At 35.5% G+C, this 18,434-nt stretch overlaps 1 protein-coding gene across 1 annotated transcript in view; it reads right to left on the bottom strand.

Annotated features, from left to right (window-relative positions):
• Positions 1 to 18,434, bottom strand: part of KCNH7 (potassium voltage-gated channel subfamily H member 7) — a 616,229-nt gene that overhangs the window by 37,697 nt on the left and 560,098 nt on the right. The window contains exon 9 of the mRNA XM_066279538.1: positions 1,076 to 1,328. Within this exon, the coding sequence (XP_066135635.1) occupies positions 1,076 to 1,328 (253 nt within the window). The remainder of the gene's footprint in view (positions 1 to 1,075; positions 1,329 to 18,434) is intronic.

Genomic DNA, 18,434 nt, shown 5'->3' with positions numbered 1-18,434 from the left:
TCAGGGGTAGGAGAGCAGAACTGACCTCCTTTTTCTCTGTCATCTTGTTTTCCCCAACTCTCCTAATATTCCAAAGAAATCTTGCAAGTTCACCCTAAATTTATTTTTGAAGAGACAGATTGGACAGATGACTCTCTTCTGCACCCAAACCAGTTTATTACTAACTTTAATCTCCTTGCAGCAAGGTCATAGCTCTATATTACCTAGGTAACAACCCATAAATTCAGTTTGATGGTACATAATAGGTAAAAGTGTGTAATAAATGGATGAAATTTATCAAAGCATAACCCCAGTTCAAGATAGGGCATTGGCACATGCTAGTCAGTATGCTTACAGTATGTACATTTTATTTAAGGTGTTAAGGAATCCAGCATTAATACAAAATCCTCTAAGATGAAAAGAAAAATACTGACTACTTTTATATCTTGGACCTCAAATGCTTAAGTAGCTACCAAACAAGGACAGAAGGGCATGACAGAATTGTTTATACATAAGAGAAAAAGTGAGAATCAATAAAACATATTTTCTGAGACATCAATTTGGTTTAAATTGAATTTTAAAAAAAGCTTTAAAATTAGCAATCAGTCTTAAATTGTACTCATAAATAAATAAATAAGTCCTTTTTTTTCACATTGTGCTAGCTTACAACTAAATTTATCACAGTCTAGTTTTATTCTTTTTTTTTTTTTAAGAGAGATAGAGGCAGGGAGGTCGAGAGAGAGAGAGAGAGAGAGAGAGAGAGAGAGAGAGAGAGAGACAAGAACATTGGAATGCTCCTATATGTGCCCTGGCTAGGGAATTGAACCAGCAACCTCTGTGCTCCAGAATGACGCTTCAACCAACTGAGCTATACAGCCACGGCTTAATTTTTATTGATTTTTTAGAGAGACAGAGAAAGGGGAAGGAAGAAGAAGTGAAGCATTCATTTGTTGTTCCATTCAGCTGTGCATTCATTAGCTGCTTTCTGTGTATTGCCTGACCAGGGGTCAAACCTGCAACCTTGATTTTTCTGGACGATGTTCTTAACCGACTGAACTAACTGGCCAGGGCCACAATCCAGTTTTAAGACACTCACCCAGAATAGCTACCACAATGTCATCTTTGAGGATTTCAATGGAGCCTCTGGATAAGAAATACAGTGCAGTGAGGACATCCCCACAATGAACCAAAGTGTCTCCTGGAGGCGCATGGGTGGTCTTGAACTTCATTGCCAAAGCTCTAAGGCAACCTTTACTTGCCCCCCGAAAGGCTTTGCAGTTTTGCAGCAAAGTCTGGTTGAGATGTAGACAAATGTCAGCTTGTAAACATTCTGGGAAACCCTTGAGGACCTGAAGAAAAAAAGTGAAGAGTTTCATACTACAGCGCACAGGGTACCCCCACCTGAAATAAAATATATTTCTTGCTTACAGAACCGTAGGTGTGGTAATTGTCACACAGGTGTTCTCACAATACTTCTACCTCACCTACCTTAATGAATACTTGGTTTACTAAACATGTTAGAATTTTAACTCAAATACTTATTCTTTAAATTAATTGCAGGCATTCAGACCCAACACTAATGCTGTCTCATTAAAATATAATGCCTACAACATTTCACACTGCTTTTTATTCCCTGCGTTATGTTATTTAACATCATACTGTGCACAGATATAATACAATGTGACGGTTAGTAAGACATAATTAATGAAAGGCGATACAACTAGAAAGACAACTGTTTGAAGGAATTTCAAGTCAATTAGGATTGTTATCTTTGGTACTGGTGTCTTAGTTATAATTAATAAAAATAATGATCCTGAAATAGCCATTGTGTTTGTAAATGTCACATACCAGAGAGTGCTCTGAGCTAACAATACTCGGAATATCTACGTTTCATATGTACATTATTAATATTAAATTTTATGATAAGCACTGAAAATAAAGAGGAGAACAGCAAACATACTTTAAAAGTGTAGTTTAGTTTTCAGAATTAGAAATTGTGCCAGAATTTACAATGCACAAATAAAGCTTCTACCAGAGCTACTATTTTGACAGTCTATCCAATGACTGATTTAAAACTTGTAGAGAAGATTAAATAATAGCTTGTGACAAGTGCTACTCAATTTAAACTGAATATAATTTTATGTTATTTTATAGAATTTCCAGTATTCAGTGAGAAAAGACACTCAACTCTTGCTTTTCTGCATTTGTTTAGCTACTTGGGGTATCATATACAGATTTTACTTCTCCTGTTTACTTTATCAGTACAAATGGATCAATTTATATATGTTTTGGGGGAAGAGGGAAGAGGCATTAAAGAGTGACTAATCATGCCATTTTAGGATTTTTACCTTTTTGGGTCAACAGTGCTATTGCTACCCAATACAGTTGAAAGTAATCATTAATTATTTGTATAGATATTTCAAATGCATGTGACTCGTAGAGGAACTTTGAATTAGATTACATTTGATTTAACTTACAATTATTATTACTTTAAATATTAAAGCATCTACAGAGATCCTGCTTCAGTAGAGCCCATGTGTGATGCAACTGGTTAAACTGACAGCGACTATCTTATAAAAGCATCAGTGAGAGATCTGAAACACAACCACTATTTCCAATCTTGTCTCCTTTGTTGTAGAGTTTTCCACAGAAATGGGTCAAGGGTGTTTTAGAAGAAAACCCACAGAATATGAGTTCTGGTCATAAATTTGCCACAGGTTGAGGCTTGTGCAAGTCACTTCATCCATCTGTGCTTCTTGCCAGAGGATAAGGACCTTTACAATATCAAAAATTGTCATAAATTACAAATGGCATGCCAATTGCTTACCCAGCTTTGCACAGCTGTAGGGACTTAGACTTTCATGTTGAAATTTCTGTGTTATCTGGCTCACACCCAAAAGAAATGAACCATTCTCTCTCTGACTGACTCCCTGGAAACTCATCTGAAACCTCTTCCCTTAATTGTAGCTATCTGGCTTTGTCTACTACAAGCCTGGACTCCTGACAGATTTTCTACTTGGACTGAAGACCTCTTCAAAATGTAACTTGCCTTGTCTTTGCCCATTTATGCATTTGGAGGCTGGAGACTCTTTCCCACTCTTTCTTTTTTTGTGTGTGACAGAGACAGAGAGAAACAGAGAGAGAGACAGATAGGGACAGACAGGCAGAAAGGGAGAGATGAGAAGCATCATTTCTTTGTTGCGGCACCTTAGTTGTTCATTGATTGCTTTCTCATATGTGCCTTGACTGGGGGGCTACAGCAGACTGAGTGACCCCTTGCTTAAGCCAGTGACCTTGGGCTGGTGAGCCTTGCTCAAACCAGATGAGCCCTTGCTCAAGCCGGCGGCGACTTTGGGGTTTCAAACCTGGGTCTTCGGCGTCCCAGTCCACACCACCTGTTCAGGCTCTTTCCCACTCTTTGTTGGGATCCAACAACCAGGTCCTCTCATGGAACCAACACTCTAGGTTACTGATCCCTTCCACCTGTTGAAACTACCACCTTGAGTTCCTTGGCAAGTGATGCTAGAATGGAGTTAAGCTAGGTTTGGATAGTGTTTTCCGAAATGGCCACTTTATTTGGGAATGCTATAGGATAATAGGAAAACTCAGTTCACTGGCCTCTCTGCATATGATTTACTTCTCTCAGCATAACTCTCAGATGTTCCCATATAGATAAAAATGTAAAGAGCAGTATACCAAATAACAAATTAGATATGCCTATTTTTTCTCTTAAGATTTAGCTGTAATAAAGTACAGAAAGGATTTTTCTATTTCACAAAAATAGAGAAGATATGGCTACCATTATAGAAATTGAAATGAGAATACTGAGCTTGTAGCTGCTATTTTCAGCATTTTCCTGATTTTTCTCAGTTATACTTTCTGAATATAGCTTGGCTGTAGAAGAAAGGATTGTGCATGTGTATGTATGTGTGCACAAACATGTATGTATATGCATGCTTTGAGTTGGAAGATGCAGATAAAATAGAGGTAGGGGAGATCTCATATCTCTGAGTATGTTTTATGAGCTATGGAATCAGATAGGCAGGATCTGAAATCCTTATTTTATTTTTTGTCACTTTGGTCAAGTCAGTTTACTTTTCCTGGCATTCAGTTTCTTCTACTGTGAAAATAATTAATAATACCTAATTGACAGGACTCTGGCCATAATTAAATGCTATAATGTATATAAATCATTCCATGCATTGTAGATATTAAATAGACAGTTTGCTTCTGATCGATCCTTCCTTTCTTCTTTTTTTCTTCCTTTTTGTCACAAATATTTATTGTTCCTGAAGAACTGGTATGTTCTCTTCAGCTCAAAATTGAGATTTATGATGCTCACTGTGTTATTTTCTTTGGTCTCTGGTAAATAAGAAATTCCCCACTAAGTTTTGTGTTCCATTATCTCAACAGGGTTTAAACATTTTGTGCCTAAGAATTCTTTTTCCTCTCATCTATCTTGTGTTCCCTGTTTCTGACTTGTGTTAAATGTTTTGGCTTTCTCGAACTTAGGTTTTCTTAGATCCTTTTTGGAAGTAGGTACTTACTGAAATCAATTTACAGATATGTTCTTGGAATTCCAGTATAGTTGCGATAACTCACAAATACTTAAAGGGAACCTGAGAAAGTTTTTGTCTTTGTTAAATGTTGCCATACTCTAACTGTCATTCTACTAGAAGTGACTCCCATTGGAAAGAATGACTTCAAGTTGAAGGTACCATAGAATTTCATGGAGAAGACTGTTTGCACAAGGGGAAGATCCAGAGATATTAGCCCTGACCTGATTTTCTTAAGTCAGTTACATAGATCACTCAAGTAAAACTCAATAAAAGTTAGTGTTCTGTAATTAAATCTCTTACTTGCTCAGAACTTTGGATGTCCCAAATAAGTTAGCAGCTTTGGAATCTTGGTTATGCCTAAGTAAGAGCACTTTTAAAAGGAGAGTTAAAAGAGAGGGAGCTGTAGTGGAATAGAGGTAGAAGAACACTGAAAAAAGAGTGGGAAGAAAAGAGAAGGTTTAATAGACATTGATCTAAGGCACCCCATTCCATTGATCCTAGCTGTTTGGCCTCTCTTTCTTCCTACTCATTGTATCTTTTTTGGTGAAGTTTAGTTCCTTTGCTAAATTACCTGACTTGGAATTTTCTCAAATACCACTGAAACATTGGTATTTTACTCTGCCAAGCAGATCTGGCTGCAAAGAGTAGTTATGTCAAATACAAACCAGAACACAAGGTGGTTTAGTGACTGTTAAAATAATTTCCACTACCATCTGCACAACCTTCTTGTCTGTCACGTTTTGAAACTCTGATGTTACAAAGCACCTTTCACTGTGCATCTAGACACTTTTTATTGACCGAGTCTGAGTTCAAAGACCATGGAGCTGGAGCATCATCCAGAATCAGTTTCACGGTCTGCACCTAGAAAAGTAGACCTCATTCTTTTAGCAAATGTTTATTATCTACTATATACCAGGCACTATGCTAGGCATGAGAACACAGAAATAAATAAAATGTGCTCTGAAAAATATACCGCTTTCAAGACGTTCTCTAAATGTCCAGAGTTAAAAAAACTTATAGGTTTAACCAGAAGTTACCACACTTGGCTTTTCATGCCAAATTTGGATATTTGTAATGTATGCTTACAATACTAATGGTTGTTTAAGTGAACTCTTGAGATGATTTAATTTAAGGTGAATAAAAAGCTCCAATTTCAATTTTTAATATTGACTTTTAAGTGGGCAGATTTTTAAAACTTCCTGAAGTTTCAGAAAATTTTTTCAAAGCTTGTTATTATGATATAGATCACTTGAATATTTTATAAGTGCAAGATTAATTTCTCTTTACCTGAATTTACATAAATAAAACTCTTTAGGACTCTCAAATTATGTAAGATGAAAGATATTTTTCTTTCAAGTGAGTATAATATGTTTTTTGTGATTGTTAAATCAACTCCATAGCTTAGGACTCAAAGTTTAAAAATATTCAAAAAACTTAATACAACAACTACAAAGCAAGATAACACTATTAAATCCAAGTAAAACTCTGCAGAAATCACACAGAGAACAAAAAATGAAAATGATTATTCTGTACCAAGCATTTAGCAAACATGACCAGACATTAATTCAGAAGTATTTGTTATGTTAATCTTCCCTCAAATGTACATATGCTGACATGCATCTAAAGGGATAAATATAACAATATTGTTAATATTTGCAATTATGTAGTATGTGAATTCAAATTTTCTCTAAATTGAGCAATGAATATAAAATTTAGAAGTGAATGAATGCTGAGTTAACGTAAGCCTTGTGACTTCTGGTTTGATACATGTGTGCTCATCAAAATGACATTAGTTTTATCAATGTCTAATAAGTAAATTCTTAAATGTAAATGTATATTTATACTAACAAAATAATTCATCATCTATTTTATGTAATAGAACGTAACTGAAAAAGCAGTTTGGCCCAAGTTTATGATAGATTATAATTAGAGAAATGTGTCCTACACTTGAGTCAGTGGAGTATGAGCGGAAGACCATCATAGCTAATAAAGGTTTCTCTCTTTTTTGATATGACACCATCATGTCACCCTTCAAAGGTGGGTTCTGCTTTATATCTAATATTACTATGGGAATAGTTCTTTTATAATCAATTTTTAATATAATTTTGTCTTTTCACAGTATATATATCCTGTGGGTGAGAAAAGTGACTTACAGTCTCCAACCCATGATTTTCTTCACCAACCAGCAATTTAAGGGTTTCTTTTGCTCCTGTGAGATAAGTCTCCATGCTCCTAGCCTCATCTCCATGTGATTATAGAAAGGCAAGTGTTGCAGGAGAGAAACTTATTTCCTTATTCAAATTTTATCTGACATCTGATAGATAAAAATTTCCAAATGCAGCAAAATATTCACAATACAGTGTGGGGCAAAAGTAGTTTTACAGTTGTGAGTATACAAAACACGGAGTTTATTCCTGTAATATTATTTATTAATTATTGTGTCATTTTCCATACAAAAAACTATCAACCTGCTTTTGCTCAACTCTATATATTGACAGTAAAATTTATTATTCCTGCCTCAAATCTAGAACACAAGATTCAGTGTTGGCTATTTCTTTGCCTGGATTGCAAAACACTCTCTATGTTGTATGTACTTTCTAAGATCTGTTGAAAGTCAACAACAGAGTTTTTACCAATATTCTCTCTACACTCCTTCCATAGTGTTTTAAACTGTTGTTTTTGTTTTCAAAAAATTATAATGTATTCTTTTAGATAACTAATAGGTACCTCCTACTCAGGTAGTACTGGAAAATTGGTGTATGTTGTAATGAATGGCTTCTGATTTGTTTTATACAAGATAGCTGTATAGGAGGCAGTCCCAAAGCCAGACCAACTGTGGCAAATGGTTCTCCTAAATAGCAAATTAATCATATGAATAACTTTGACAACTGTGATCATTAACATTAGGAAATTTTCTGGAAAAATTCTCTGGGTCATTAAATACACTTTAATCTTGACAAAATAGGATTAATCAAAACAAATTAATACTCCATATGAAGCACTAAACTTCAAGCATATTATCAAACAGATTGTGCAAGTAATATATCAAACTTTAGTCTCTTCATATAAAATATTGTCTGCAACCTTAATATTTTATGGCATTTCCTAATTATGATAGTATAACTGTTTGCCATGTGAGCATTCAGTATTTGATAATTTTTAGCACTTATAAGATTCTAAACCTTGTTTTTTTTATTGTTGTATCTAGAAGATATGTCCTTCCTTGATGGAATTTATAATTTTTAGATCATCCCAGGTCATATTATTTCTATGGTTATGGTTTATCATCAAGGAATAGAAAACATGTTTTTCCTATTTCTTTGGTGATTATGCCCCCCCTTCTTTTCCAAGTGAGAGGAGGAGAGATAGACAGACTTCCACATCCATTCTGACTGGTATCTACCTGGCAACCCCCATCTGGGGCCATGCTCATAACCTAGCTATTTTTAACACCTGAGGTGAGGGCTCCCTGGAGCCATTCTTATCCCCTGGGGCCAATGCACTCCCACCAATTGAGCCATGGCTGAGGGAAGAGAAGAGATAGAGAGGGAGAGAGAAGGAGAAGAGGGAGGGGTGGAGAAGCAGATGGTTGCTTCTCCAGTGTGTCCTGACCAAGAATCAAACCCAGGAATCAAACACACGCCAGGTCTATGGTCCACCATTGAGCGAACTGGTGATTAAGGGGGCCTGGTCATTAAGTTTAGTATTTAATGTTTAACCACTGATCATGATAGATTCTTTTGGTAGTTTTAAAAATACAAGTATACATAACCCTAGTCCGAGCTCAAATTATTTTGTCATCATCTACTTTTTTATTTTACCTTCATGTGGCTTTTTTTTTTCTTTTGTAGGAAGCCCTCACATCTGGCCAGACTGTTGGGAAAGCAGACTCAGACTATTGTGGAATTCATGACTAAGGACTTTTAAAACTTTGAGAAAATTACCTAATTTTCTGCATGTAACTTTACAATGTTTATTATATGGCTACATAATTTAGAAAGAAAAAAGACATAAGCAGAAGAAACTTGCCCTACGTCATTAATCCTAAACCAGTTTTGGCACAAGTAAAGGTTCCTAAACAATGAAACAGAATCCTCTTTCCCACATCTTCCTCTCCTCTCTCTCTCACGGCTCCAGCCCCCAGTTAACAGCTCACTGTGAGATATTTTTTGTTTCCAAAAGGACACTTAAACTTTAACCTAATTCAAATTAAGTCAATGCCAAAAATAAGTCAGAATGTGGGTGATGACATGTAGGCTTTTACATACACATTTTTGTTACCCAACTCTGGAGTCCTTCTGCTAATTCAGCAAAAGCCTGACTTAAAAATGTGCATCACAAGTTCTGAAATGAGGTCTCAGAGGAAACCTTGAAATCCACTAGGATTTCTGAAGGTAACAGGAGGGATTTGCTTCCTGAGAGACAATTTCAAAACTTTCCCCTTAACCCTCTAATCATCTGAAAAAGGAAATGAGTGAGGGAAGAGATAACAGAATATAAATATAGTAAGGTCTACTGAATGCTTTGCAAATGCTTCTTCCTAAATAGATTAGTTGTAGATGACCTGAGTTTGTTTGCAAAATAAGAAGCAGGTAACAGGGAGGTGCCATTTGCTAGGTAATGAAAAGAACAATTTAAGTACCACCTTGCACTTGATATAACATCTTACTTTTTTATTTCAGAGAGAGAGAGAGAGAGAGATGGAGGAGAGAGATGGGAAGCATCAACTCATTGTTGCTTTACTTTAGTTGTTCATTGTTTCTCATACATGCCTAAACCGGCATGGTCACTCTAAACCAGTGGCCTTTTGTTCAAATCAGAGACTTGGGCTCAATCCAGTGACCTTTGACTTCAAGCCAGTGATATTTGGGCTCAAGCCAGTGCCCTCATGTTCAAGCTGGCAAGCCCACATTTATGCCGGCAACCTTGGGGTTTGAACCAGGGACCTCAGTGTCCCGGGTTGATGCTCTATCCATTGCGCCACTGCCAGTCAGGCTTGATAAACTGTCTTAAACTTGAATCTACTTTTAGATTTCAGAAACATTGCTCATGTATAACATTGTAGAATAAAATCTTTTTGATTCATTTATCAATTTTATGTAAAGAATATAGTATTAAGTAGCCCTTTTTTCATATGTGAAAGCTGAAATTTAAATGCATGACCATGTTTTATTTGCAGAAGAAATAAGATTCCAAATGTATTCCAGGATTCCTTCAACTACTATGACTTGCCATCACTGTCTGTAAAGCTAGTAGCCACGGCCACCATCACAGCCGCCTGGCTCATGCAGGTTTGCATTTGATTAAGACAGTTGGTAATGAAACAATGGAGCCAAGAACTGGTGGGTCATTAGCTTTAATCCTAGCTTGCACCCAGCGGGCAAGAAATACACACAGTGGGAAAACACTTCCCTTTCCATTCAGGGCTCCCAAAGCCACTGACTTATCTGAGTTTCCTAGAATCAAAGTTTCTAGCTCACCAGCCTGCCCCATTCACCTCTGTTCCCCATCTCCTTCTCTCTACACAAACTCTGCACTCACTGGCTTCTCCCTTTGCAATCCACCATCTTGGCTGCTTCTCCTCTCCTCCATGTGGCCTTTCTCTGCTCTCCTACAGCATGGGCTCCTCCTAGAATGTAATCACTCTTCCTCTGGAACAACGTGATCTCTCCTCCTTTTAAAACTTTTTGGTGCGAAAGCCCTCCTCCAACACATATTAATATATCACCTGGGCAATGGGCTTCCATGTGGTCAGCATCATCTTTAACAAAGTGAGCATAATATATTTTATCTGCTCAACACTGTTCATCAGATTAGATTTCTAAAGTTGCTCCCAGTATAGTGAGATGCAAAATGTTTGCCATTAATTTTATTGGTTTTATCAATAAGTAACAAAGAATAAAAATATAGTATACATGCTGTTTTAATTTTGTACCATTAGAATATTTGTCCCCCCAAAAGATTAAGGCTAGACAACAATGGAATTGTATTCTAGAGAATGTGATGGCAATTATATAAATTTTTGTAAAATAGAAGAAACTCTCAAAATAGTTTTTTTTCTCTATCTAACAGATTTCCCTTCTGTATAATGTACTGGTTCTCCATACCTAGCACTAAGTGTTCTAGGCACTGTTGTATCCCTTCACATTTCTACTTTTATCAACTGAATTGTAAACACGCTGTGTCTGGTTTGGAAACCTATTTATGTCAGATGTACTTGTAAGTGGAATTATATAATTCAATCATATTGGCGTAAAAGAATAAAATATGGCTAAAGAAAGATAGCAGATTCCTGCTCCCCTCCCACCATGTCTGCCATGAAAATAAAGCTAAATGTTTGGAAAACCTTTATGAAGGTCAGTCTCTTTGAAAACTGCAACCGCAGGATTGCTTTTACGTTAGATATGGGTGCCTAAACATTTATAAAAGTTGTAATGTTATGCAGTTCCATTAACTATGATTATAATCCAAAAATAAGAATATATTATTAAAAAGTGACCAGAAAATCAGAAGTACATGGAATTTAAGAGCCACCTTCTATAATAACCTTTGGATTAAAAATAAAATAATTAAAAAGCAATAAAAGAACATTTTATGTCAAAACGCATAGACCCAGAGAAAAACACGCATTAAAAAAAGTACAGTTATAATGCCTTCATTATTACAGAAGAAAGACATAAAACAATAAGAAATGTTAGTACAGATGTTAAAAATAGTAAGACAGGTCCTGACTGGTTTTCTCAGTGGATAAAGCATTAGATTGGCATGCAGATGTCCTGGGGGGTTGATCCCCGGTCAGGGCACACATGAGAAGCAACCAGCTGCTTCTCTGCCCTGCCCTCTTCCCTTTCTTTTCCTCTTCCTCTCCCACAGCCAGTGACTCAGATTGGTCCAAGTGTCAGCCTCAGGAGCTGAAGACAGCTCAGCTGATTTGAGCATTGGTCCCAGACAGGGGTTGCTGGCTGAATCCCAGTAGGGGTGCATGTGGGAGTCTGTCTCACTGTCTCCCCTCCTCTCACTTCAAATAGTAATAATAATAATAATAATAAGAAGAAGAAGAAGAAGAAGAAGAAGACAGTTCAAAGAAATAAAAAAGAGGGCTTAATGAAGGAAAATACTAAAAATGATAAGAATAGTAGCAAGAATAAATTACCCTAAAAGCTACCGGTAGTTACTTGAAAAAAATAATGAAATATATAAATCTTTCAAAGGCCTATTAAAGGAAAGAAGAGAGAACTAAAATATATGAGTTTAGCAATGAGGAAGCAGATGCATATGCTGATACAGAAAAAAATGAGTTACAAGAGAATCCTACATGCAATTGTATAATAACTTTGAAATCCTAGATGATGTGGATAAATTCTTAACAAAATATAAATTACCAATGTTTATTATGGAAGAAATAGATTAAATAATTACTATACTAGAGTTGGAATGGTGATTAAAAAACTGCTATTACAATCACCAGGAGCAAGAAAAACTAAGAAAACAATCCCATTTACAATTGCATCAAAAAAAATAAAATACCTAGAAATAAATTTAACCAAGGGTGTAAAAGGCCTGTACACAAAGAACGATAAGAAACTGAAGAAAAAAATTGAAGATACAAATAAATTGAAACATATATCTTGCTCATGGATAGAAAGAATTAACATAGTTAAAATGTCCATACTACCCAAAGCAATCTATAGATGCAACACACTTCCTATTAAAATATCAGTGGCATATTTCACAGAACTGGAACAAATAACCCAAAAAATTTATATGGAATCACAAAAGACCCCAGATAGCCCAAGTAGTCTTGAGAAAAAAGGACAAAGTTGGAGATATCATACTACTTGATATAAAATTACTAGACCCATATCGTTTTGTAGATGCTTTCTAATATCTGAAGAGAGTATAACAGCAGGCCATTATAAAATAGATGCAGTATTTTAAATAATTTACTAGTCAATAAAAACAAAGTATTAAAAAAAATCTATAACTAAGTAGGATTTATTTCAGTGAAGCAATGATATTTTAAAGTATTAGTCTTAATAGTAAAGCTATTTTCATTGAAATTATCTATTACTATTCAAAATGTTTTGGGAAAACCTTTCCAAACCAAACCAAACAAACTCAAACTAAATCAAGCCAAGAAATAAATAAAAGTCCTATCAGAATGAGGCAGAGAATTTATAAAAGTGGCTATAAAGAAGGTAGTTTTACTAATATTATTTATAGGCAGGTTAAAGTGGAAATGTGTAATATTTTTCATTTGTTAGACTGACTAAGCTATATAAAATTTAAGAATAATTTTAATAACAAATGTAAGAATTTTTAAAAAATTATAAAACTTTATTAAAGGAGATTTTATACTTTAAGATTTTGATCAGCAGTTCTCAATTTTGGCTGTATAATAGAATAGGCATATAAAAATATTGATGGTCAGACTTCACTATAAGGAATTCTGATTTAATTGATGTAGAGTATCTGAACCCCTTAAATGTCTGACATACTTTGGATGGTTTTAATGTGCAGCAAAAATGAGAACTTAATATTGGAATTATTTCAAAATTGTGTAAAAATTAACATAAAATATAGAGAAAGGAAAAGGATAGCTGCAGTGTTATTGTTATTAATCCATTCTCTATCTTTCCCGAGGAATACCTAGGAAAAAACTGACAGCTAATGACAAAAGAAAAGTACCTGCTCGCCTGACCAGGCGGTGGCGCAGTGGATAGAACATCGGACTGGGATGGTGAGGACCCAGGTTTGAGACCTCGAGGTCTCCAGCTTGAGTGCGTGCTCATTTGGTTTGAGCAAAAGCTCACCAGCTTGGGCCCAAGGTCGCTGGCTCGAGCAAGGGGTTACTTGGTCTGCTGAAGGCCCACGGTCAAGGCACATATGAGAGACCAGTCAATGAACAACTAAGGTGTCGCAATGAAAACCTGATGATTGATGCTTCTCATCTCTCTCTGTTCCTGTCTGTCTGTCCCTGTCTATCCCTCTCTCTGACTTTCTCTGTCTCTGTAAAAAGAAAAAGAAAAGAAAAGTAACCTGCTCTTGGCAAACACACTAAGGGTGTGAGTTAGTTCCTATCTACAGAGTGTTTTTAGTAGAATGTATCTAGTCTAAATTAATAATGGTAAACAACCTTAAAAATCTTTCATCAATAGATTTCTAGGATATGCCTTTGAAGAAAATGTCATGTAAGCTATGTAACTTCTAGACTATAAAATGTAGATGTTTAATGACCATGAGTTTCGTTTTGTTTAAGTGTTATGTCATTACACTTATATACTGTTTAGGGATCTCTTATGTTACATCTGAGCGAGAACACATACTAATATGGCTGGAAAGAAAGGGTCTCCTCATTTTTCTTATGCATTATGATTATATGAATTCTTAAAATTATTAGCAAATATTGATGTTGGTTATAATTCTGGATTAGTGTGAGCCAGATTCGACAACTGATCTTTGAGTTATATAAAAAGCCCAACATGGGAGTGACGTCACGGAAATGGCGCCGTGAGAAGCGCGTCCGACAGCTCTCCCCTAAATCACAACAAATTTATCAACTAGAAACAGAAAAATTTATCCTCGGAGCATTCCGGAGTTCCACACAAACTGAAAGGAAAAGGACTGTTATCACTTGAATCTGAGAGACGAGGGTGTGGAGGAAGCTACCGCAGCGACGCTCATTCAAGCCGCCAGGGAGTGCGCCCGCGTGCTATCAATAAGACCACCCTCAGATGCCGATAAGAAAGAGGAAATTGAATATTATGGATACAAAAGAAAGAGAGGTAACACAAATAGATGTGGAAAAATCTATGGAGAAAAGACTTAACATATTGGAAGCCTTGGAGCTAAATGACAGAGAATTTAAACTAGAAATCTTAAAAATACTCAGAGATATACAAGAAAACACAGAAAGGCAATATAGGGAGATCAGAAAACAACTCAATGAACACAAAGAATATATTACCAAGGAAATTGAAACTATAAAAACAAATCAAACAGAAATGAAAAACTCAATTCATGAGCTGAAAAACGAGGTAACAAGCTTAGCTAACAGAACAGCCCAGATTGAAGATAGGATTAGTGAAATAGAAGACAAACAACTTGAGGCACAACAGAGAGAAGAAGAAAGAGACTCAAGAATAATAAAAAATGAGAAAGCCCTACAGGAATTGTCTGACTCCATCAGAAAGAATAACATAAGAATAATGGGTATATCAGAGGGAGAAGAGAAAGAAAATGGAATGGAGAATATACTCAAACAAATAATAGACGAGAACTTCCCAAGCCTGTGGAAGGAACTAAAGCCTCAAATTCAAGAAGCAAACAGAACACCGAGTTTTCTTAACCCCAACAAACCCACTCCAAGGCACATCATAATAAAGATGACACAAACCAATGACAAAGAAAAAATTCTCAAGGCAGCCAGGGAAAAGAAGAGTACAACATATAAAGGAAGGCCTATTAGATTATCATCAGATTTCTCAGCAGAAACTCTACAAGCTAGAAGAGAGTGGACCCCAATATTTAAAGCCCTGAAAGAGAGGAACTTTCAGCCAAGAATACTATACCCATCAAAGCTATCCTTCAAGTATGAAGGAGATATAAAAACATTCACAAATACAGAAAAGATGAGAGAATTTATCAACAGAAAGCCCCCACTCCAGGAAATACTAAAGGGGGTTTTCCAACCAGATTCAAAGAACAAAAGAAAACAACACCACAAGTAACAGCTCCACCAAGAACACAATAAAACCAAACTTAAACTGTGACAACAAAGGAAAAAAAGGGGGGAGAGGATGGAGATTAACAGTAGCAAAGGATGATGAAGTGCAGAAATACTTATAAGATAGGGTACTACAATGAATATGGTAGGTACCCTTTTCATTACTTAATGGTAACCACCCTTGAAAAAACCACCACAAAAACACTTGACTTAAAAAAGGTAGCAACAGAGGAAAGAAGTATGGAACACAAACAAACAAAAACAAATGATAGAAAAACAAAAAAGAAGAATCAAACTAGATACAAAACTAACAGAAAGCAATTTATAAAATGGCAGTAGGGAACCCACAAGTGTCAATAATTACACTAAATGTAAATGGATTAAACTTACCAATAAAAAGACACAGAGTAGCAGAATGGATTAAAAAAGAAAATCCAACTATATGCTGCCTACAAGAAACACATCTAAGCAACAAGGATAAAAACAAATTCAAAGTGAAAGGCTGGAAAACAATACTCCAAGCAAACAACACCCAAAAAAAAGCAGGTGTAGCAATACTCATATCTAATAATGCTGACTACAAGACAGAAAAAGTACTCAGAGACAAAAATGGTCATTTCATAATGATTAAGGGGAAGTTGAATCAAGAAGACATAACAATCCTTAATATATATGCACCAAACCAAGGAGCACCAAAATATATAAGACAGCTACTTATTGACCTTAAAACAAAAACTAACAAAAATACAATCATACTTGGAGACCTCAATACACCGCTGACGGCTCTAGATCGGTCATCCAAACAGAGAATCAATAAAGATATAGTGGCCTTAAACGAAATACTAGAACACCTGGATATGATAGACATCTACAGGACACTTCATCCCAAAGCGACAGAGTATACATTTTTCTCTAGTGTACATGGAACATTCTCAAGAATTGACCATATGTTGGGCCACAAAGACAATATCAGCAAATTTAGAAAAATTGAAATTGTACCAAGCATATTTTCTGATCATAAAGCCTTGAAACTAGAATTCAACTGCAAAAAAGAGGGGGAAAAACCCACAAAAATGTGGAAACTAAACAACATACTTCTAAAAAATGAATGGGTCAAAGAAGAAATAAGTGCAGAAATCAAAAGATATATACAGACAAATGAAAATGAAAATACGACATATCAGAATCTCTGGGATGCAGCAAAAGCAGTAATAAGAGGAAAGTTCATATCACTTCAGGCCTATATGAACAAACAAGAGAGAGCCGAAGTAAACCACTTAACTTCACACCTTAAGGAACTAGAAAAAGAAGAACAAAGACAACCCAAAACCAGCCGAAGAAAGGAGATAATAAAAAGCAGAGCAGAAATAAATGAAATAGAGAACAGAAAAACTATAGAAAAAATCAATAAAACAAGGAGCTGGTTCTTTGAAAAGATCAACAAAATTGACAAACCCTTGGCAAGACTCACCAAGGAAAAAAGACACAGGACTCAAATAAATAAAATCCAAAATGAAAGAGGAGAGATCACCACAGACATCATAGAAATACAAAGAATTATTGTAGAATACTATGAAAAATTATATGCCACCAAATACAACAATCTAGAAGAAATGGATAAATTCCTAGAACAATACAACCTTCCTAGACTGAGTCATGAAGAAGCAGAAAGCCTAAACAGACCAATCAGCAGGGAGGAAATAGAAAAAACTATTAAAAATCTCCCCAAAAATAAAAGTCCAGGCCCAGACGGTTATACTAGTGAATTCTATCAAACATTCAAAGAAGACTTGGTTCCTATTCTACTCAAAGTTTTCCAAAAAATTGAAGAAGAAGCAATACTTCCAAACACATTTTATGAGGCCAACATAACCCTCATACCAAAACCTGGCAAGGATGGCACAAAGAAAGAAAACTACAGACCAATATCTCTAATGAATACAGATGCTAAAATACTAAACAAAATACTGGCAAACCGAATACAACAACATATTAAAAAAATAATACATCATGATCAAGTGGGATTCATCCCAGAATCTCAAGGATGGTTCAACATACGTAAAACGGTTAACGTAATACACCATATCAACAAAACAAAGAACAAAAACCACATGATCTTATCAATAGATGCAGAAAAGGCTTTTGATAAAATACAACACAATTTTATGTTTAAGACTTTCAACAAAATGGGTATAGAAGGAAAATATCTCAACATGATAAAGGCCATATATGATAAACCATCAGCCAACATCCTATTAAACGGCATAAAACTGAGGACTTTCTACCTTAAATCAGGAACAAGACAGGGTTGTCCACTCTCTCCACTCTTATTCAACGTGGTGCTAGAAGTTCTGGCCAGAGCAATCAGACAAGACAAAGAAATAAAAGGCATCCATATCGGAAAAGAAGAAGTAAAGCTATCACTTTTTGCTGATGATATGATCCTATACATCGAAAACCCGAAGGACTCCACAAAAAGATTATTAGAAACAATAAACCAATACAGTAAGGTCGCAGGATACAAAATTAACATACAAAAGTCCATAGCCTTTCTATATGCCAACAATGAAATATTAGAAAACGAACTCAAAAAAATAATCCCCTTCACGATTGCGACAAAAAAAATAAAATACCTAGGAATAAACATAACAAAGAACGTAAAGGACCTATATAATGAAAATTACAAAGCATTGTTAAGGGAAATCGAAAAAGATACAATGAGATGGAAAAATATTCCTTGTTCTTGGATAGGAAGAATAAATATAATCAAAATGGCCATATTACCCAAAGCAATATACAAATTTAATGCAATTCCCATCAAAATCCCTATGAGATTTTTTAAAGAAATGGAACAAAAAATCATCAGATTTATATGGAACTATAAAAAACCCCGAATAGCCAAAACAATCCTAAGGAAAAAGAATGAAGCTGGGGGCATTACAATACCTGACTTTAAACTATATTATAGGGCCACGATAATCAAAACAGCATGGTATTGGTAGAAAAATAGACACTCAGACCAATGGAACAGAATAGAAAGCCCAGAAATAAAACCACATATATATGGTCAAATAATCTTTGATAAAGGGGCCAACAACACACAATGGAGAAAAGAAAGCCTCTTCAACAAATGGTGTTGGGAAAACTGGAAAGCCACATGCAAAAGAATG

The sequence above is a fragment of the Saccopteryx bilineata genome, chromosome 5 (genome assembly GCF_036850765.1).
Source record: "Saccopteryx bilineata isolate mSacBil1 chromosome 5, mSacBil1_pri_phased_curated, whole genome shotgun sequence".
Taxonomy (NCBI): domain Eukaryota; kingdom Metazoa; phylum Chordata; class Mammalia; order Chiroptera; family Emballonuridae; genus Saccopteryx; species Saccopteryx bilineata.
Note: the sequence above shows the minus strand (reverse complement) of the source record. Positions and strands in the feature narration are given on the sequence as shown.